The sequence below is a fragment of the Lichenostomus cassidix genome, unplaced genomic scaffold, assembly GCF_008360975.1.
Source record: "Lichenostomus cassidix isolate B80296 unplaced genomic scaffold, HeHo_3.0 HiC_scaffold_478, whole genome shotgun sequence".
NCBI lineage: Eukaryota > Metazoa > Chordata > Aves > Passeriformes > Meliphagidae > Lichenostomus > Lichenostomus cassidix.
This window is the reverse complement of record NW_028147978.1, coordinates 29,154-51,011: the sequence shown is the minus strand read 5'-3', so window position 1 is coordinate 51,011 and position 21,858 is coordinate 29,154. Positions and strand designations below refer to the sequence as shown.

Sequence of the window (21,858 nt, the reverse complement as noted above, 5' to 3'; positions counted from 1 at the left end):
GAGCTAGTGAGGGTTCTGTTCTAAATGCTCAAAACAGTCCTTGTATCTGCCCCAGTTAAAGCAAGGGTTTTTTAATAATAATTCTTTGAATTATGACTGGTTTAACCTTTTTCCAGGTTGCACCAAAGCTTTAGGGACAGTTTCTGTTATCAAGGGATAACGTTCCTCTTGAAAGAAGTAGTGTTTTGTTTTTTTTCTAGAAAGTTACTGCATGCATTTTGCGCTGTGAAAATATTCACATGGAGAAGTAATTAATGGAACTGAGAACTAAGTAAGAACTAAAATTGCTAATCTGGCAAAAAATGATGTGCTCACCAAAAAATGCTCTTCTCTAGGCTTAGGTGAGTGATGGCTCAGTCCTGATAGCTGAATATTTTTGCATCAGATGTTCACTGATATGTTCATAGAGTTAAGAAATATAGTTAATTTCCTTGCTATAAATAAATACTATGTTTCATAGATGTTGCCCCACATAGGTAAGGTTATCAGTCATATATTGTGATGATAACTGCAGTTCCACTGGGATGATATGTTCCTACATTTGTCTTTTTATCACACAATCTTCCCTTCCACAGAGCAGAAACATCTCTGTGATCTTTAGCCAGTTAAAACTGTGAAATGGTTTTGGTTCTCATCCTCTAGTTAACGTCTGATTTTTTAATTGCTGTGGGCACCAGGAAATAGCTTCTTAAATCTGCTACCCTACTAGACCCGTTGTTTAAACACCCTCTTTATATTTGTTTATTTGTTCTTCAGCATTTCCATTAGGCATGGTGCTTGGAGATGTGATATTTGCACAGAAAGGAGCTAGGTGGCTCAGCTTGATAACAGTTATAATAATTTTCTATTGAATTCCTGCCTCATTCTTGTTTTTCTCAGAGCTTTTTTTTTTTTTTTTTTAAGGGACATAGGCATGGCATGACTGCTTGCTACAATTGTTTTAAGATTTAGTGACATCATCCATTGTAGCCCAAGTTGAGCAAAAATTTGCACAAAATTTCAGGCCACCTGTTGTGCTTTCCTTGCACGTTATGCCTTGAAAACAAAATCCATAAAAATTAAATCCAAAAACCCAAAAAACTCCCGCTACAAAAAAAGTCTCAAAACTAAAAGCAAAGCATGAATAATTTTGCAAAGGTCAGTGTTTCTGTTCTACCTTTTGTATATATTGGTCAAGATAAGTCACTGCTAAATTTGAAACTGTGCAAAGGACATCTGTGTCTTCAGCATTGCCCATCACTTGAAATTAAACAAGAGCCCTGCTCTCTTCTGTCTTCTTCCTACAGGGACATCTGATACCTTGGATTTTCATATGATGAGGTTTTTATTAGTTTGACACAGATGTGCTAACATACATTGATATATATTTTTCTGTTTTTAACAAAAGGTCTGGTTCATAGAAATTTTTACACTGTTATGGTATCTCTGTTATTGCAGCTTCAGCATTATTCTTTAGATTAAAGCTTGATTTTGACCCTTTGCGCCTCCAAGGAGATTTATTGATATTTCTTAGTGGATACTGGACAGATTACTAAGACATGGTACAGAAAAGTGTTATTTGTAAAAACTGGTTCTAGATGTAGGTCGTGGAGAGTCCATTTATATTCTTCCTTTAGAGACAGCATATAGAGCATAAACTATTGTTCATGAAAAAGAGAATACTTTCCTGCTACATAGATATTATTTTTATATGAAGTTTTACAACCAAAATATGTGGTTGCAATAATATTCTCCAGCTGCTTGGATAGGTTTCTAAGTGATGATGTCAGATGCCATGCCTATTTTTCATAAATCCGGGTATTTATTATAGTCCCAATTTTGAACAGAAGCTGTGTGAGTTATTTTCTGAGAATATTTTGGAAAACTGCAAAAAAACCCTATGCCTTTTCTTCTGTTTTCTGTCAAAGAAAGCTCAAACACTCATGTTTTGCCCCTTGAAGAACCTTTATTACATAACAAGACACCTTTTTTCTGTAGCAGGATTTTTCCCTAGGGAGTGCCTGCATTAAAGCCTGCATTGCAGAACCTGTTTTAGTTTATAAATGTGAAAACCTTCATAACAGACTGTTTTCTCTCTCAGCTGTGAAAATTCCTCATCTGTCATGCAAAAGATCTGATGTGTCAACCTTCACCACTAGACTGGCCACTAACTTACCCAGACAGCTTAATACAGATACACAAGTTTTATTTTGCTGCCACAGTGACAAATTACATTCCTTCTTGTTCCACCTCCAGACTATGATGGATGTTGCATCCTGGGCAAATCCCTTTTTGAGATAGATCCATGTGATTCCATCAGTGCAGTTAGTCCTGTTTTGAGTTCAGTCACCCTTGTCAAATCCAGACTAGAAAAGATGATTTCAAATGACTGAAAACTGGTGGTGGTTTACCATGGAACAAACAAACATGTTACTGCCTACTCTGTCTGGATAATCAGTCTCTCATTCTGATTTTTCATTTAGTCCTCCTCACTTTGGTGGATGCCCTGAAATGACATTGCATTATTACTTGGATTTTCCAAAGCTGTGCTCATTGTATCTCTTTTGTTTCACCCATATCAGACACAGACCATGGGCTTCTTCACAGCGTAATTCCATATCTTGGGCAACATCCTCAGCAAAGGCTAAAATTTAATAATACAGAGGTGTATATGTGCAAAGGTAGAGCCTTTCCTCTATATTTGTCTTGGTTTGAAAGACAGGTGTCTGCCAAGAGAGGCTGAACCCTCCCTTAGGACAGAGAATGTGATTTTTTTTTCCCCTCCCTCCGAATTATTCAATTTTGTATATCAAGGGCTTTCAGGCAAAGGTATGGAAAAAAAGGAATATCAGTTCTTTACTAGTATCTATAAACAAGCAATAACAATAATAGCAACCACAACTAGAACCAGAAACCAATAGCAGATGACTTGTGAGCTGCTGAGCCTTCTCCCGTGTGGTGCAATCACGGTCACAGCCAGCAGGGGCGCTGTTGAGCTCCCGGCCGGGCAGGGCAGGTGCGATGACTCCCGAGCGGCTGCAGGTGGCGCTGTGGCACATGGTCAGGTCAGCCTCAGGCAGCTGGTAATGGCGGGCAGGCTGAGAAGCGTGCAGGGAGGCAAAGCAGCTCGGAGCGGCAAAAAGCAGGGCAGCAGGGGCAGGAGCTGGCTCTTTCCCCGGCTAGCTACCAAAGTAGCAAGGATTTCTGCAGTCTCAGCAGACGCCGCGGTCTCGTCTGGCAGAGGGCAGGGGCAGGCAGCAGAGGCAGCCGGACTCTCCCGGCAGCAGCTGCGAGGAAACGCAGCCCGGGGAAACGTGCCCTTCCCAGTGGGAAAAAAAGGTTGAATCAAAGCTCACCCAGCCAGGAGAAGAAAAAAACAGGACACAGATTTCCTCTGGTCACAGTCGAAAAGCAAAGAGCAGCCTTTCCTCCCCGCGTCCGAACCACGAGAGAGCGTTCCAAGGGCCGGCTCTTCCCTTACCCTGCCCTGCCCAAGCACACCTTTTGTCTTTTACAAAAGACTTGATGGCTCTAAAACACCCAACTCTTTGTTGCTTAGTAACAGTGATGGAGAAAAATTCCAGGCCTTCCCTAAACTCCGACAGTGTTTCAGCAAACTGGTGTGCAATAAATGTGTGCCAGGTTTCTATCTCTAAACATGCAGACTTGAAAACTTGCTGATGGAAAAGGGGTGTCTCTGTCAACTGCCAGTTTAATGGAAATCAAATGGAAAAAAAAATCCATTCCCTTTGACTTTCTAGTAGCTGGCTCTTCCATTTCACTAGGTTGTCCCAACAGGAACCTATTTTACATTTCTTTCTTCTTGATTGGTTTTGTACTTCAGAGGGAGAATTTCTAAAAATGAATATAATTTTAGATAAGGTTCCAGCAGCACAGATTCTGGACTTTGATTTTGTTTTCTTTTAAACCAAGAGTCACAGTGCAATGCAGAGGCAGGAAAAAGTCTTGATTTTTCATGACCATGAAGCCAGGCTTATTTCAGAGCAGTAAAATATAGTGGTGCCTTCACCAAGACCCTGTTTCCAAGCTGCCTTTTCACAAGGGGCAAGAAGAGCACAATGAGCTAGTTGAGAATACTGCCGAAGAAGGATGTTGCCATAAGATAAGCCACCACAACAGGAATTTGAGGGAAGCACAGATGGCAAAAAGAAATGTGCTAAGTGCTACCCTGAACAGAGATGAAGGTTTGAAATTAGGATGCCTGACAAAAGTTCCAGTGTTGAGAAGGTGGGAAAGGAAATGACTGCTACATCCATGCCAGCTCAAGTTTTGGGAACATCTGGGAGTGCCCTCTGGATCCTCAAATCTTGGACAGTATAACAGTGGTACCTCCAGAGCGACTTGAGAGCCCCACCACTGAGAAGACCAGGATGAAGAAGGAGTGTCAGACACCACAGCAGAATCCATGTGCTGCTGATATCTTCCTATTTAATCTCACTCTTCCCCCCACCCTGCCTCTCTCCTCCTATTTCTTTCCATCTCTCTAGTTCACATTTACTGTCAAAAAACATCTGTCCTATTGACTTTGGAATACTGTCTCACTTGCACCTTAACTCAGTCACTGGTCATCCCTGAGCAGAATCCTGTTAAAGTCACAGGTGGTACTCCTGGAAAAAGAAGATTTGGTGCTAAAGACAGCACCTGCTTGGACCCTGCTGTGCTCCTCAATCATTCTGCAAGAAATCAGGATCTCCAATCAAATATGGAAAGCTTAGGGAGGCTGCAGTTCCCTGCTAAAGTAGCAATAATGCACTGCAAAGCTCACCAGTTCAAGCAAACACCAGTTAACATCACAAACCAAGGAGCAGACAAAACTGCTAGAGAGGTGGCAGAACAAAACATCTTGGTGGCAATTCTTTCCAAAGTTGGGAACCTTTCAAAATCACTCACAGAATGCTATGTTGAAGACAATCAATTGGCAAAACCCTGAAATACCTGAATGAATCCCAAAGGGTGGTAGCTAACAACAAATCAACAAGTCAGATTGTCTCAAGCAATAATGAGACAAATTGTAGAAGAGAAACATAAAGAAACTCCTTGGGGTGTTGAAGGTATGGTAGACAATTTGCAAAGGCAGGTATTTAGTCTTAGGCTGACAGGGATTGTGACAAGTGGCGTCAGCAAATGTGAAATCTGCTTCCAGTACAATCCACAGTTTTACAAGAGACTGCCATTAGGGATGGCAAAAAAAGGAAAGAGTGCAGGAGCTTAATGCCAAAGAGGTTTTTCTGAGTTACCTCAACAAGACAACTCTAGGTATTAATGAGGTTTGGTAGACACATTTCCTGCATGGCCAGAGACTTTTCCTTGTCACACCAACAAAGCTAGAGAAGTAACTAGAGTTATAATCAAAGAAATCATCCTCAGGTTAAGGATCGTGTTAGGAATGTCATCAGACAGAGATTCTCATTTCATAGCTCAAACTGGCCAAAATTGATGCACAACACTCACAGTTCAATGGGACCTACAAAACCATGCCGGTGTTATGCCAGCAGAAAGGTTGAGAGCACAAATCAGAATCTAAAAAGAGAAATGAGTAACGTTTCAAGCTTCAGCTTGTTAAAGCATGAAACTATGACTTCTTTTCTGCTGTGTAGAGTTCTTTAGAACCAATGCCATTGTCAGGGTTTGACCCTGACTAAATGCCAGAACCTCTGCTCTCTCCTGCCACAGACGTGCAGGAGAGGGGAAAGAAACAAAACTGTTAAATGGACACAAGATTCATGAGTTGAGATAGGAGACTGATGGCAGGATGCACAGAAAAAGGGAAAACAGGCTCCAAACTTAAATTTGCAATGAGATTTAATTACCTAACTAATTACCTAATTAATTAATTAATTACCTAAGAGTCACAGGGTAAATGAGAGGTAAAAATAAGCTTTTCAGACACCATTTGTTCACTCACCCCCCTCCCTCTTAAGATACCATTTTTATCTCACCCCCCTCCCTCCTTCCAACCAAAAGCTTGGGTAGTGGGCAGGGTATGCGTGGTATTTTCTTCATCCATAAATCTATTCATCACTGCAATTCTTCTACTACAAACACTGTTTCTCTGCTCACCCCTCTCCCTCTTAAGACACTGTTTCTCTGCTCATCTCCCTCCCTCTTTCCAACCAACAGCTCGAGGAGGGCAGGGAAACGGGTCTATATCTCTCTGGTCAGTCCATCAGGAAGAGGGGTCCTCTACTTAGCCATGAGGTCCCTCCCATGAGAGACAGTCCTATGGGAACTTCATGGCGTGGGTCCAATCTCACAAGCAACATCCCGCCTGAATTCTGCTGCTACATGAGTCCTCTTGTCCATAGGGTGCAGACTCTCCCGAGCCAAGGCCAGGCTGCTTCCATCCCAGGAGCAAGGCCTTTCTCTCCCTTGCAAGGCCTTTGCAGCTTTAACTCTTTTGATGAGACTTGCACTGGATCACAGCTTCTTCCAGGCATCTACCCACTCCTCTGGCACGAGCACCTCCCCATGGGTTGGGGGTGGATTTCTGCATCCTTGTGGACTCCATGGGATGCAGGGGGAGTCTTATCGCCTGCAGCAATAGCTGGGGACCACCCCACACACAGGTGGAGCCTCACTGGCAGCGCTGCAAGCTGGGGTGCTCAGCTCTGTCTTGTACCATGGCTTATCCCAGCTGTGAGCTGGCAAGGGACAGAGGAGTGGTGACAGGCTCCTGCTGAAACCAGCAGGGTGCCAATCCCCCAACACTTTCCTCTGCCAAGGTCACTGTGCCCTGCCCCACTCCCAAGGGTCTTGAGCAGCCTTCTGGCAGTCAGGAATGCTCCTGCTTTATTCCCCAACTATGACCTTGCAGAGATAGATCCAAGTTATGCAGAGCCTTCTGAGCTCATGAAATCATTATTAACAGGAATGTAGAGTAGCTTTCCAGCAGCTATAAATTACTGGATTGGAGAATTTTTCACTGTAAACTTTAGAAGATCTTTTCTGAGTGAGTGTGTTGCATTTTGTGTTTTTTCCTGTTTGGTGTAGATGTTCTTTATTTTTGGTATGTTTTTGAGGGATCTGGACTGAAACGACAGCCAGAAACAAGCATGCCAAATAAGTTTGCTGACATTGCGCATCATAAAGGCAGTTTACAGGCAAAGAGAAATGTGACACAAAAAATTATCTCTGATGGTAAAACCTCTCTCTCAGCCCACTCTCCACAGCAGCACTCTTGCACACTCTGTCAGGCAGCAGCAGTCACCAGGCCAAGGGGAGGGAGGCACCCCAGCAGAATTCAGCCCCTGCTCCCCACGGCAGCGTTCCTTGTGCTGCTGCACTGCGCAGCTGGAGGAGCAACCCCTGGCCAGGGCAAACAAAAGACCCAAGTCTCAGGCTTTAAGAGGTGACCTTGTATTGCACTTCAGTTGAAGGACAACAGAAGGGCAACAACAGTTCAGGTGTTCAATCACAAAACGCCCCAAGACGTCTCAGCTACTGGGGCTTAACGTGGCTGGCATGGAGACAGTTGAGGAACATGGTAAACCACTCTCCAAGGAAGGCAGGGCCATTCACAGCCCCGTTTGAATGTTCCCAAATATTGTCCTCCCTCAGTCAATTTAGCCCAAAAGGAGGTTATGGCATTGCTGGCCACACCTCTACCCTGTCAGCTGAAGAAATAAATGGGAGGAAACTTATGAAAAGGCCTAGACTTCAAAGCCTCAATAGGTCTGTGCAGGAATCAACATCTGTGTCTCTCTGGAAAGACTGCTGGTGACAGACTATTTTTAACAAAGCTTACAAATGGACACAGTTTCCGTAGGGACACTTTAACAAAATTTATCTTTCAAACCCGTTGAAGTACCTTGCCTCCAGCACTTGTCCGAGTGTTTTACAGAACACTCGCAAAAGATCTGGATATTCCTTGGATCCCTGACAAGGTGAGGCTAAGATTTAGAAGCAGTCCTGGGAGCTGCTGCAGCTAAAATCCTTCAGCAGCCCTTGTGCATTCCCCTGCAACCCTCCAAAACAAGAGGAGTTGGAGACGGAGTTGCCCAAACGTCTGCACCTTCTACCACTTAAGGCAAAGAGTTTGCATTAACAAGAAAGCATGGGCTGTCAGAAAACACCTATTTTCTTATCATCAAGAATTTCCTTTTGCTACAATATTTTCCTACAATGTGCACAACTTCAAAGTGGAGGTAATGGGCTTCCACCCTCAACTGATAAAATTATTTCCTAAGTCTTGAAGAACCTAACTCTTGAAGAAAAGATTTGACCAGAAGAAAGCCACTCCAAATATGATATAAGTCACAATTAGAGGAGGAGCTAACGAGAATGAAAATTCTTTATTGGAAAAGTTCTGTACTGTCTTCTATAATCTTCAACAAACTAATCAACCCTAACTTCATCTTCTACAAAAGCTCAACCCTAACTAAATCTTCTGCCAATGCTAACGTACACTACTGGAACGACCAACTAGAAAAATACTAAACTAACTAATCTTGTGCTTGAGAGGAAAAAGCCATAGATGTTATGTGGCTGAAGCAGATGACTGGTGCCAGGACTCCACTTGCTGCTTGTCAAATTCAGCTTTTCATTGCTGAATGTGGACAACTTCTTGTGGAGATACTGGCACCTGCTCTTCATCTCCGAGTAGCTGGGGCTACCCTGTGAAGCAAAAAGACAAAGAAAATAAAGGCATGCAAACATTTCTGCAGAGTTTAGGATTTGATGTCCTTTGCTTTCAAATAGCCTTGAGGCAGACTCAGTGGTTACCAAGACCTGCAGGTCTGGTTTTCCTTTTGTGAAACACTACAAATATGCTCAGTTTTCCTCTAGAGACTTTTCTTCTCTGTGAGCCACCACACTTCTGGGAGCTTTGCACATGGAGGCAATTGTAACACAGCCCCAGCACCCACCTCCAGACAAGTCTGAAACCACAACAATAACCCAAAGCAAATCAGCTCCTAACAAGGACAAAACTAATTTCTGCTTACATCTGCTGAAGAGACTAAAGCATTTGCCATTCCCTTCTCCCTGCAATCAACACGAGTGGGGGTTATCAGGCTCATGATACAAATCCAAGATGAAGTGGCAAGGAGACTAACAGATGCCACTTCCCTACACTGCCACACCAATGCTTCTGCTCCTCTGGGCTTGAGGACCTGGTTGTTTTTGGATGATAAACCCTCCCTCCACATGGGAATGAAACCTTCGAAACACCCTGAGATTAATTATTACAAACTCTAAAACTTGAACAAGTTGAAAGACAGATCCAAGACAGCAACAACTTGTGCCACTGATGCAACCCAGGCCAGATGCACCTGACTGGTGTGCTGGATGGTTTGGAAAAGAAACATACAAATATATTTCAACATTCTGGGAGACAGCTAAAAAGCAAGAGCCCGGACTACTGGCTTGTACCCAGTGCCATGCCATGGCAAGAGCCCGAGCACAGGCCTCCCTCAAGTGCTTCCCTGCAGAGCCACATTTCCCCTCAGCCTTGCCCCGCAGCAGCACTGGCTGATCCAAGATGGCCCAGGGCCCAGCCGGGCCTGCTCGAAAGGCGGGAGGTGCCCCAGAGCCCAAGAGCTGCACGAGGCCTGACTGCCCTTGCCAACATCGCTGCTGCCACTGAAGCTGCCAGCACTTGGCAGCCTTTTACCACTCACACCTACACACACACTTGTCCCTGCCCTCCTGCACTGCAAATGCCACGAGGGGATGCAAGAGCACTGCTGCAGCTGCTCCTGAGACACTGCAGTGCAGGAAGTGAGGGCTCGTCCTGACCTAACCCACCAGCAGGTTCAGCTCAGCTCTTCCCCACACCCTGCCCCTCTCCTCCTAGTTCTATCTCCCTAATTCATATTAACTATTAGATAACATCTATACTACTTACTCTGGAATAGGGGTTTGCTAGAACCTTCATTCAGGCTCAGGTTTCTCTTAATAATCCAATCTTTATATCATGGTTATCTACACTGGAGTTAGCAAAGGCAGCACATTAATACCTTCATTGAAATCCAAAGGATACCACTGCTTCAGCCTCCCCAGTTCCCTTTAGATCTTCTTGGACTTTTCAGTGCTCCTCCTAGGTTCTGGTGTTCTAGAACTCTGGAAATTGCCATTTTGGGGCTCCTCACGGATGCAAGTGGAACTGGAGCCGACACTCAGAGACAGGCTCGAAGTCCTGCAGGATGTTGAAGGCAGGACCAAGGCAGAAGAGTTGCCACCAGCTGCTGGTTCGACTTGACGAGGCTGGTGAGCAATTCTCTGTTTCTTGCTCATCACAGGACTACTGAATTCAGAAGCCAGAAGTCGTTTCTACAACAATAACAAAATAATTCATTAATCTGTGGTCAGAAGCAGGTTTTGCTCCCATTTGGAAAAAAAAAGCCCAGCATTTCTGAAGTGGCAGTTTTTTAAAACATATCTTTCTTACCTAAAAGGACCAATCCAAAAAGGAAGTACTGAGGCTAAAGATGCACTCTATTTCACTTCTACTTTCTCACCTTAGGACTTAGCAAGTCCTTCTCCAAGTCTACAGCAAAAATGCTTTGGAAGAAAGACACTCCCTTCAGCAGCTCTATCAAAGGCTTCCCCAAAATGGGGAGGTCAGGTTGCTTTTGTCTAGGGCTCAATTTCCACTTGTACACACCAGAAAATGACTCAGCTTTTGCTGTCAAACTGCCTCAGGATTTACTCATGAGACACCAGGATGTTTTAGGCTTTTTATGAGATAAAGAAAGGATTAGTACCTCAGTGTCAAAATCCATCAGTACTGTGATGTTTGTGTGTGAATTCTCATCAGGCTGAAAAAAGACACCAAGGCAGGAAACTCTTGTGCTTTTAGGTCCACTTGCCTTAACTCCAGCAGCCAGCCCATTCTTTACACTGCAAAGCTGTTGCCTATCAAGCCCTTCAATTTGTACAAGGGAGTTTCACAAGTGCTCACTAAGGAGCCCTTGCTGTTGCTCAGTGCGCTTCAAGCAGCTCTCAGCTCCTGCCAAGAACCTTCTCCAAGGTGCTCCTCACAAGCCACAACACACAGCTACAAGCTCTCCCCTCCCACAGCAAACTTCAGGAGCCAGTATGGAGTAGAACAGGAGAGCTGTGCTTTGGCCAGGCAGAGTGAGGGAGGAGAGAGAGAAAGAAAGGCAGAGAGTGAGAGACCAGAGAATATCCCCAGTCTGTAGACACTGTGTTGCTCCTGCCACATGCATAGCTTCCTCCGGAGCTGGAGGAAACAATGCGAGTGAAAGAGAGAGAGATGGAAAAGAGAGCGAGAGGCCCCATCTGCCCCAGCCTGGTGCAGCCTCTTCTCTACAGTAGATTTTCCATGCAGTTCTGTCAGCCATGCACAAGCAGCCCTTTGAGCTCTTTGAGCCCTTTGAGCCCTTGGACCCCTTGGAACCCTTGGAGCTCTTCTGCAGGCAGTGAGTTGAGGGTAGTGACTGAGCTCAAGGCTCCAGGCAGAGCACAAAGTTGCCTCAGCACAGCTCTGCTCCACCTCTGCAGGAGCCTCTCACCTGATCACAACCTTCCTGTCACAGCAGTCAGAATGTCTGAGGCAAAACGTGCTGATGCCTGCTCCTGACCATTCACATCACAGCTTTTGCACCACCAGCAAGTGTGCTAAAACTTAATACAACACACAAAATGTTAAAAATGCACAAAATACCTGAGCAAGTCTTGGTGGAATGTCCCTTGCAGAGAGTCCTGGAGATGTCACTTGGCTCGTGCTGGTGACATTCTGAGATGGAGCTGATTTTCTGCAAGGATGGTGCCACATTTCATGTTACAAGGCGTAAATATCAACTGTCATTGTTCTTTTCTTCCAGGGAAAACAGACCTTCATTGTCAGGACTCAAGGAAACAGCATGAAGCTGAGTTGAGGCAGGTTTAAGCTGCATATCAGGAAAACCTTCTTGCTCTGAGGGTGGCTGAGCACTGCAACAGCTCCCCAGGGCAGTGGTCACTGCAGCAAGAGTTCAAGCAGCCTTTGGACAACACTCTTGGGCACAGGCTGGGATTCTTGCAGTGTCCTGTGCAGGGCCAGGAGTTGGACTCAATGACCCTCATGGCTCCCTTCTACCTCAGCATCTTCTGAGAAGCTATGCTTCATTTCCCAGGGCTATTTTTTCTGAAAAGGCTCTTTTCCTTCTCCAAAAGATAGAACTTACCTAGAAAGCATTGACTTCAAATTCTGTCTATCTTCTTCATGGTAGCCAGGCAAATCATTTTGGATGGTTTTAAATAGATATTCCTTGATCCTGAATGAATTATTCTTGTGATTCACATTCGCTACCTACAGGCAGGCATTTAAGAAAACAAATGTTCAGTAGACCTATATGGAAACTACAGAAATACAGTTGAGAGATTAATTATTCCTCTATCACGTGAGTCTGTCTGTCTGTCCCCTGCTTTAAAAAAAAAAAAAAAGTAAAAGTAACAAAGATACCCAGAATCAGGAATTCACTTCCTAAAAGCAGAACTAAGGTTTTGTTGGAAGGCAATCAAGTGTGTGCATATCAGATCTCAGCAAGCTCAGGCTCCCCGTATTAGATTTATACAAAACAAACCCCCACTTGCCCTGGTTTCAAGAAAAGTCTGAGCAAGGCATGTCAGTGTGTAGTGCTGCTAACACAGCCCTTTCAGAATGCAAACCAGTACCTTGAGGGAGTTCACAACACATCCAGGAAATTGCCTTCAAGGAAATCTCCTTGAACATTGCAATGGAACAGAAAAAAATGTTTTCACCATTTTACCCTCTAGGGAGCTGAGCATTGATATTTTATAATCAACTTGAAATCTAAATCGGCTACTTCAGCTTGGATGGCAGAGCATGGCTTTTGTGAAATTGTGAATGTCTTCAGGGTGAAAGAACCCTGCCACTTTCATGCAAAAACAAAGCAACAAACTTCACAGCTTGAAGGAATGAGTCCTTAAAAGTCAGTGTGGGATCAACCAAAACTGTATCCATGTGGAATAGGTTCTTGTCTAGGTTCAAAAACATTTTTCTCATAGCTGAAAAATAAATATTCTGACTTGATCTATTAATGCTTGCATATTTCAGCAACAGCCTACAGGGACAGGGAATATTTAAAAAGAAAGGAAATAGCCACAGTATTTCTGGAGAAAGTAATGGGATAGGAAATGATCATTTAACACTGTGTGTATTATCTTTGGGAAAAGTGCTCTCCTCTTTCAGCAGGTTTGTTGTTTGACCATCCCTGATGACTTAGGATGCTCAGGTACATCCTCATCAACCTGGGGACTGGCTCTGCATCAGAACGCAGAGCAATGAGCCACTGAAGGAAAAGTGGAAAGGACCATTTCAAGTACTTTTAAACCTTCCTGCAGCAATAAAAGGGGATAGGATCGATGCCTTGATTCACCTCAGCCGAGGGAAGCCAGCCCTGACACCTGAACAACCAGAGGAGAAAACAGAGCCAGCAGAGATTTTAACATTCAGATTTGTTAAAACATGAAAACACTACTTCTTTTATGCTGTAGAATTATTTAGAACAAATGCCATAAAAGGAAAGAGAAGTCATGAGAGAGTAACCTTGAAAAAACCTATTAAATTTGAAGATCAAGCTTGTGCAAACGGTGAAGGTTACAAAGTGCTGGGTTTGTTAAAAGAATGATGATGGATTTGATATCCAGCAATCTGGAATATCATCAATCAAAAAAGGCAATTCAAGAATGGGAGAAGACTAAAAGTACCTCTTGGTGGGACTGGTTTTTCTCATGGCTACCAGAACTTAAATGGCTTAAAGAATTATTTACAACTCGTGTTAGAATTGTTGCAGTTTGCATTTTGTGTTGTGTAGTAATTCAATGTATTCTGTCTTTTATGAGATGCTTTACAAATATTTGTAATAACAATTATTATTATCATAGATAAGAAAATGAGTTTAAGAAGTGAGACTTCCAAGATAAATCTTGAAAGTCTCACAGTGGGGAATTGTTACAAATAGCCTAGGAGAAAGTTATGGTTGGTAGAATATTGAGTGCTCTGAAACCACCTATGTACCACGTCAAGCCAGAGCAATGCAGTTTGGTCAAGAATATATTGTGAATCTTAGATAACCAAGACTAAAACAACCACTATATGGACGACTACAGTGACAAGTCTAAGACCAAAAGCTCAGCAACCACCCAGGGTCTTTAAAGACCACCAAGAAGACCCTCAGAGACTAACTGTGCAGACTCAAGCAATTTATGCATATTTAATGACTTCTGAGGAATAGAATGCATATGTATTGCATATGTCATTGTGACCTCACGGGTGGTGTTGGCTCCGTCACAATGTGCTCCTCCTCAGCACTCGCATAAAAAGGCAGGACAGCCACACACACGGCACTCATCCAAAGCCATCATGCCCTGCCACGGTCGGAGAGGACGCCAGAGCAGGAGCAGGAGCAGGAGCCGGAGCCGGAGCCGCAGTCGGAGGCGCTCCCGGCGCCGGGGCGTGCGGAGGAGGCGCAGGGCCAAGTCCCGCCGCCGCGGCTATCGCCGGCACCGCAGCCGAAGGCGCCGCCGCCGCTACCGCTGAGCCGAGCCTGGGGCTTGACCCCATAGAGCCAGAGCCCGGAGAGCCCCGGCCACGACACAGGCCTGGCTCTGCCAGTAAAGCGCAGCAAGTTCACACCGGCGTGTTCGTGTCTCCGCGGTGCCTCTGCGCCAGCAGCGGGTGTCGCTTGGTGTCCGCCTGGCGTCTGCGTCTCTCTGCTCCCCCTGGGTGTCCCTGGCTCAGGAGATCCCCCTGTTCCCCACGCTGCGCTGCTCCACCGTGGCTCGTGTCTCTCAGAAAGAGGGCCCGTATTGCTTGAGTGAATGCCTTGAGACCCAGACCCCTCAAAAGCTTTCTTTGTCCTTGCTGCGCATGTGCCAACAGTGACATGCGGGTCACTTTCCTGCCAGTTCAGTATGTGCAGAACTGTACTTTAAGTGCTCCTTCTGTTCAAAGTTTTCTGGAGGCAAAAAGGGAGCTGGGGTGGGGGCAGAGGGGAGAATGTCAGTAAGCGAGAGGTTGTCCTGAAGTCCCATTTGCCAGGGCAGATGCCCAGGGGGTTTCTCACCCAGAGCCACAGCCAGGACCCACAGGGCAGATCGTGGGTCCTGGATCCGGCCAGGACAGGGTTAATTTTTGCAGCAGCCAGAAGGGGCATGGCCAGCACCGGGGGCTAGTTGGATACCACCTAACCTGTGGCAGGGGGAATGGAAGGGGATTGTCCTTCTGGGTTTGGCTGGTGAGCTGTAAGTCGTGGGGCACTGAGTTCTGTGTGGTGAGCGACTGTGTGTGACTCGTTCGCCTCTCTTGTACGCTCCGCTTTTAGTGTTGTTGTCACCGTTTGTGTTCGTATTTCACTGCTGTTTCTAGTACATTTTTCTTATCTCAACCCATGATTTGTGGCTGTTTGTGCTCCACTCTCCATCCTGCCACAGAGGAAATGGTGGGGAAGTCAGTGCGTGGCACATGGTCTGAGGTGTTTCAATGTGAACACTAAACTGGGAAATACTATTCCTACACCACAGCAATGTGGAAAACTCAGTTTCCTAAATGATTACTTTTCTTGTCTACTCCAGGAAATTCTCTACAGGAGAATTAGCCTGCTGAAAAGCAATTGCTGTAATCGAACTGAAAGCCTGCTAGGTAGCATTTATTTTAAAGTACAGATTTAATAAAATTACATAGAAAGCAAAAAATAAATATTGGCAAATAGTCTTTATAGTACTATTTTAAAATATTTTAAAATCTACAGTGGGAGAAATTTTTGTGGTCTTTTTCCAGTCCCGCAGTGATGAAGAATTCTATAAAACAAATTACAACTGACTTTTTTCAGTTCTTCCAAAAAAAAAAAAAAGTTAAGCAAAATAGCAGAAACAGCTACATTTGCACTGCATTTCCAAAGCAGATGTTTGACTTTAACGCATAAGGCTAAAGAGGGGGAATGAGAGGAACTGTGTGTTGAACAAAAAATCATAATGGAACTGTGCAAATGCATTCTGTTCCTCCCCCAAATGGACATTCTCATATTCAAAATATCATTGAAAGTCAAGGCCAAAATTTCAAGTGATTTTATTTCAATCAGCTGTGTTAAACCAATAAAAAGAGCATTATTGGTCTGGCCTCACAAGCATCTGAATGAATGATGAACAGAAAATCTGCACATTCCAGAGGATACTTTCTTGAATAAGTCAGATTTTCCAGAGGATTCAGAAAACAGGTTTGGGTTTCGTTTTTGTCTCCTTCTTGAAAAAGCCAAAAGAGTTCATGTCTTCATTTAGTCAGTTCAAGGTTCTGAAGGGTCACTCAGCTACTACCGAGGTCATGGACACTGGATTCTGAGCACTTCCAAAAAGATGTCCTTGATTTTCAGACTTTTCACAGAAAAAAATGTCATCAAAGAAAAAGATGAAATCAATAGAATTCAGATTCTTTTTTGCTCTCTGTTAAACCACAAACCTACACTGTAGCCTTGTCATTAATACAAACACAGAAACACTGACAGCCTTGGTTTGCAGAAAAAGGAAAACTGTCACTACCAGACAACTCACCGAGGGCAGTCAATGTTAAAGCTCCCGCCCTGGGTTTCACGGCTACTCCCCACCTGTGCCTAACTCTGCAGGGCAGGACAGGCACCAGGAGGGTCTGCAGCAGGAGGTGGTGACCATGGCAGGTCCCTCTGTCCAGGGCAGAAGTCACAGCCCCTCTGCTCCTGGCTGGGACAGAGGCCACTTGCCTGGGGGGTCCAGTGTCCCACAAAGAGGAGGGACCCCAGCCCCCAGGGCTCTCCCCAGCCTTCCAAGAGGCCAATTCACCGGCAGCTCCAGCAGGACTCTTGCAACCCTTTATTCAAGGAAAAGGAAATAAATGTTTATTTCCCTCACACAGTCTCTGGGCACTGCTGTCTCTCCCTTCTAATGCCTTTCCCCTTCCCCTTTTTCCCCACGGTGGGTGACACCCCTGTGCTTGGGGACACAGCCGTGGGCCCCTGGAGTCCCTGGTCACGTCAGCGGTGGCAGCTCTTCCCACAGGAAATCCTGCTGCAGCTGCACACCCGCAGGGCAGCAGATGCCAAATGCAGCTGCATCAGGGGCTGCTGGTCCTGTCACAGGACCATGGCCTCAACCTGCCTACCAACTATCTGGATATGCAGTGACTCCACACCATGAGGTAATGGAATCAGGGGCATTTCCCTCTGATGCTTCAGCCCAGAAAGCAGAATGAATTTCAGTCATTTGAACTTTGGAACTGAGTAAAGGAAAATAAGTTAACATTTGAACTGATTCAAAATACGCCTTTGGAGTAGTACACGCACACGGGGCCATCTGGAAAGAAAGAGACCTTTTGACATCTTGAGGCACGTCAATAAAAAATGGAGAATGAATCTTGGATTTACTTGAAAGTATCCAGAAACCAGCAGAAGTTCCCATCGTGCACTGCAGAGCACACCGTGTGGGTAAGACAAAACTGGAATTGGGGAATCATTTAGCCAATGAGGCTGCAGAAAAAGGCGTGTTAGAAAACAAAGTTTTATCTTTCATATCCCTGCCAGAGATACCTGGCAACAAGAAAAATGAGACAGGGACTGTCAGTTAATTGAAACCTTAGAAGCAAGGTTTGATCCATGAGGCTGGGCAGTTATCCAAGCCGGGCAAAGAATAGTCCCAGAATCAATCTTGCATGAAATGGTGGATTGCAAACACAAAGCCACCCATTGGAGTACTGAAGAAGTTTTGAAACATTTGCAAAAATCTGTAATTGGGTCTAAAATGGCTAAGATTGTGCCAGAAATGTATTGTTTGTAAAAGAAACAACCCTAACACAGCTAACAAAGTCATGCTAAGAGCCATAAAATCTGGAAGTGTTCCACGTGAATAATGGCTGATCGATTTTACTGAATTACCTGGAAAAAGAAGGTATAAATCCCTCCTAGTTCTGGTGGATACCTTTTCTGGGTGGCCAGAAGACTTCCCTTGTTGTAAAATACTGTTGAATTGAGTAACACCTAGATTCAGGGTACTTTGGGGAAAGTCATCAGACAGAGGTTCCCACTTTTTTGCAGAAGAGGTTAGAAAAGTTTTGGGAATAGCTTGGGATCTTCATACTCCTTACAGACCCGAAGCTAGTGGCAAAGTAGAGTGAATAATTACACAATCCAATTGCAATTAGGTAAAATATGTCAGGAAACCTCCCTGAAATGAGTCCAAGCCTTACCTGTTGCTCTACTTCAAATTAGAACTCAGCCACAGGGCACCAGCAAAATCAGCCCCTGGGAGCTGCTCTATGGTCCACCCTACCAAGTACCACACATTTCAGGAAACACACACATAAAAGGAGGGGTTGATTTGAATAATTACCTCATTTCTCTCAGTAAAACTTTACAGGGTTTGCAGTGATCAGTGGTGATCTCCAGACCAATGGAATTTGGCTGCAGCCAAAGTGGAAGGGACCTTCCCAAGTTCTGCTGACAACTTTTACTGCATTGAAATTGGACAGAGTAAAATCATGGAAACATTATTCCACAATTAAAAGGGCCAAAGCCCCTTAGCTCAAGGTGACACCTCGTGGAGATTCGAAAAAATCTGGACCAAACTTCATGGTTACCCAGCTGGACTTGGTTAAAACATCTATCTATAATTGTCACCATAATGATCACTGATTATTATTATGATTACATCCTGATTCAGTGTTATAGCTGTTGTAATGCCTTATGCTATAAAATATGTATTAAGAAGCTAGTTCCCATAAGGAACTTTGTCTCAAAAAAAGGGAGGACTTGATCAGGACCACAGAACAAAGCAGCATAGCCTTGAAGAAATGGATGAAGGATGTAACTTAGGCAAACAGAAGTCATGCAAAATGCATGCAGGATGCCAGCTCAGCTCTGCAAGACTGACAAAGCAGAATTATTGTGCAAAACAGTAATATTGTGCTTACTCCAAAGCGGGGGTCGAGGAACAGCCACAGAAAAAGGACATTGGATGTTGAAGACAGACCCCAAAGAGCCATATAAGGACTTCCAATAAGGGGTGCAAATTTGTAAAATGAAGTAATACATATACATCAAGCAAGCAGGGATAGCTAATGAGCATGTAGTCAGGATGTATGATAAAAACTGTTCACCTCATGCTCAGTGCACTCAGTTAGAGGAGGGATCCTCTGAGTGACCAGCATGGTGCACTAAAGAATACTTGCTTTCTAATACTCAAAACTGTGTTAGAAATTTTCTGTCTGGCTGGTTGCAGTGACAACCTCTCCTGGCACAGCTTTGAATTATTCCCCTGTGTCCTGTCACTGTATCCCAGGGAGACCTTTAAAGGCACGATGAGACACACGCCACAGACACATGATGCAGGTGACCAAAGGAGAGCAACATGACATGATATTTAATTTTATATTTAATTTTATATTTACATTTACATTTATATTTATATTTATATTTATATTTATATTTATATTTATATTTATTTTTTCATGATAACATGAGCAACAAGAAATGATATTTCCTTTTTTTCTCTGACACCATGTGCCTACAGGGATGGAAGGCCCGCTGTGACAGCACCGTGTGGAGGAAGGTGATGTCATCAGCCTGTGGACTGTGACATCCCTGAGCAATGGATTGTGACCTCACTTCCCTCACTGCCTATCTTGGGGTGGGCAGAAGGTCAAATACCTGTTTTGCTGTCACCGGGGCTGAAGGCTGATGTCACTGAGCAGTGGACTGTGACATCACAGGGGGAGTGGATGATATTGTAGGTATCTCTCACTGCTTATATACAGGTGACAGAGTCTGGGCCACTCTGGCTACAGCCTGAACTCCATCCAAGCAAGACTGTGAGGTCTGGAGGATCAAGCCAGGCTTCTCTAGTGCTGGGTGGTCCCTGTTACTGGCAGATCTTGGTGCCAGTCTCAGAGCCATCACTCCTCTTTCCCCGCCCTGCCTGCTTCGGGCAGCCGGGCACTGCAGATGCAGCACTGAGGGTGAGCTGTGCAGGAAAATGTCCCACCGGGGTGGCTGTGGGGTGGGTGATGGGACTCAGGGAGCCGGGAGGGTGTCCTTCTCCAGGGGCCTGCCCATTGCTTCCTCCCTTGCCCCAGGACAGCCAGTGACCATAGCTTCTCCTTCCTGCAGGATGTGACAGCAGTGAGGGCAAATAGTTCCTAATCCTTATCTCTTGACAACGTGCTGCAGAGCACAAAAATGTCCACAGAGACAGACAACAACTGCCCCATCTGCCAGGACACTTGTAAGGACATGGCTTCTACTCTGCCCTGTTACCACCAGTTTTGCCTGGGTTGTATCCTGCGGTGGACACAGAGAAATCCAGTGTGCCCACTCTGCAGAAGAGCAATAGTGACCGTCCGATTTTCTGATCATGGAGAAGATGACTATCTGGAGACATCCATCACAGTCCATGAGGAGCTGCCAGATGGCAGCAGCCAGGCAGGGAGAGCTCCTGACAGCCTGGATGAGAACAGCTCCCATTCTCCTGTGGTGTCCCCTTCATCTTCCCCACTGGGGACACTGTCCTCAGCAGAGCAGGAGGGTTCAGGGCTGGAGTTTGTGGGGAGTGTCCTGCCCGAGCTCTGGGCAGAACTCTTCAGTCAGCAGCAGCATCTCCTGGACCCTGTGCGGCCCTGGCTACGTCAGAGGCTGGAGGGAATATACCGGGGCAGGTGGTGGGTGGCAGATGCCTTAGAGAGCAGCATCTTGCATGGCCTTTGCATCCATGGGCCAAATGCCGAGCTGCTGGTTGAGGTGCTGCAGCCTCTCCTCGAGGAACACACGGCAGCGCTGGTGCATGGCGTCATCAGCATCATTGTGGGCCAGTGCAGCAAAGAGGCCCAGAGGCTGCTGCGCTCTGGTGCTGTCAGGGATGAGAACAATGGCCCTGTGGCCAGTGCCAGCTCCAGCTCCAGCCCCAGCTCCAAATCCAGCAACTCCAGGAGCTCCAGCTTCAGCAGCAACAGCTCTGGCTGCAGCTGCAGCTGCAGCAGCTGCTGCTCCAACAGCTCCAGCAGTTCCCAGCAAGGGACTCTTGACAGCAGCCCCACAGGCTCTGATGAGGAGGAGGAAGCTGGTACATCAGAGGCCTCCCCCTGCCCAGGGCAGCACTCACAGCCCCTCTGCTCCCAGGGCAGGGACTGATTGTCCACTGAGCCCCAGCATGTCTGACAAAAGAGGGAGCCCAGGCCCTTCGACTCTCACCAGGCCTGCCAGAGGCTGCCCCACCGACAGCTCTAGCAGGGCTCTTGCAACACTTTATTCAAGGAAAAGGGAATAAATTTTTATTTCCCTCACAAAATCTCTGGGTGCTGTTTTCTCTCCCTTCTAATGCCCCTCCCTTTCCCCTTAAGCCCCACCGTGGGTGGCACTCAGGTGCTGGGGGGCACAGCCATGGGCTCCAAGAGCCACAGGGCCATGGCAGCGGCACCTCCTCCCACACGAAATGCTGCTGCAGCTGCACACCCACAGGGCAGCAGATCCCAAAGGCAGAGAGGGCAGCAGGGGCAGCTGGTCCTGCCACAGGACCACGCCCTCAGCCTGCCTCCACATTTTGTCATCCCTGCCCACTTAGAGAGGGGAGTGATACAGCAGCTTTGGTGGGTGCCTGGCCAGGGTCCAGCCAGGGTTAACCCTCTAGATTTTTCACATCTTGTTCTGTCCCAACTGGCTCAAGGGCTACTGCAGAAACAGTTTCATTTGTTCAGGACCTCACTTAAAATTATTCCTACATGCCACATCTGACTATACTCTGGAATATGCACTCTCCAAAAACCCACAGGGCCTAGGAAAGTGTGTGTTTCCTTCTTGCTGGTCAGTGGGAACAGATCTGCTATTTTGTTGACTGAATTCATTGGCATCTGATGGTATGCATCTTGACATTTTACTCCTA

General features: G+C 45.6%; 2 protein-coding genes across 2 annotated transcripts in view; one reads left to right on the top strand and one right to left on the bottom strand.

Annotated features, from left to right (window-relative positions):
- LOC146420468 (uncharacterized) overlaps nucleotides 1-21,858 on the bottom strand; it is a 62,207-nt gene that overhangs the window by 18,126 nt on the left and 22,223 nt on the right. The gene's annotated exons all lie outside the window — the stretch shown is intronic.
- LOC146420469 (uncharacterized) lies at nucleotides 20,090-21,275 on the top strand. Its single transcript, XM_085048230.1, has one exon. It carries the CDS (start codon nucleotides 20,163-20,165, stop codon nucleotides 21,108-21,110), a length of 948 nt encoding a protein of 315 aa, XP_084904356.1. The 5' UTR covers nucleotides 20,090-20,162; the 3' UTR covers nucleotides 21,111-21,275.

Coding starts and splice junctions, on each gene's coding strand:
- LOC146420469 (XM_085048230.1), top strand. CDS start 20,163: ATGTCCACAGAGACAGACAACAACTGCCCCATCTGCCAGGACACTTGT.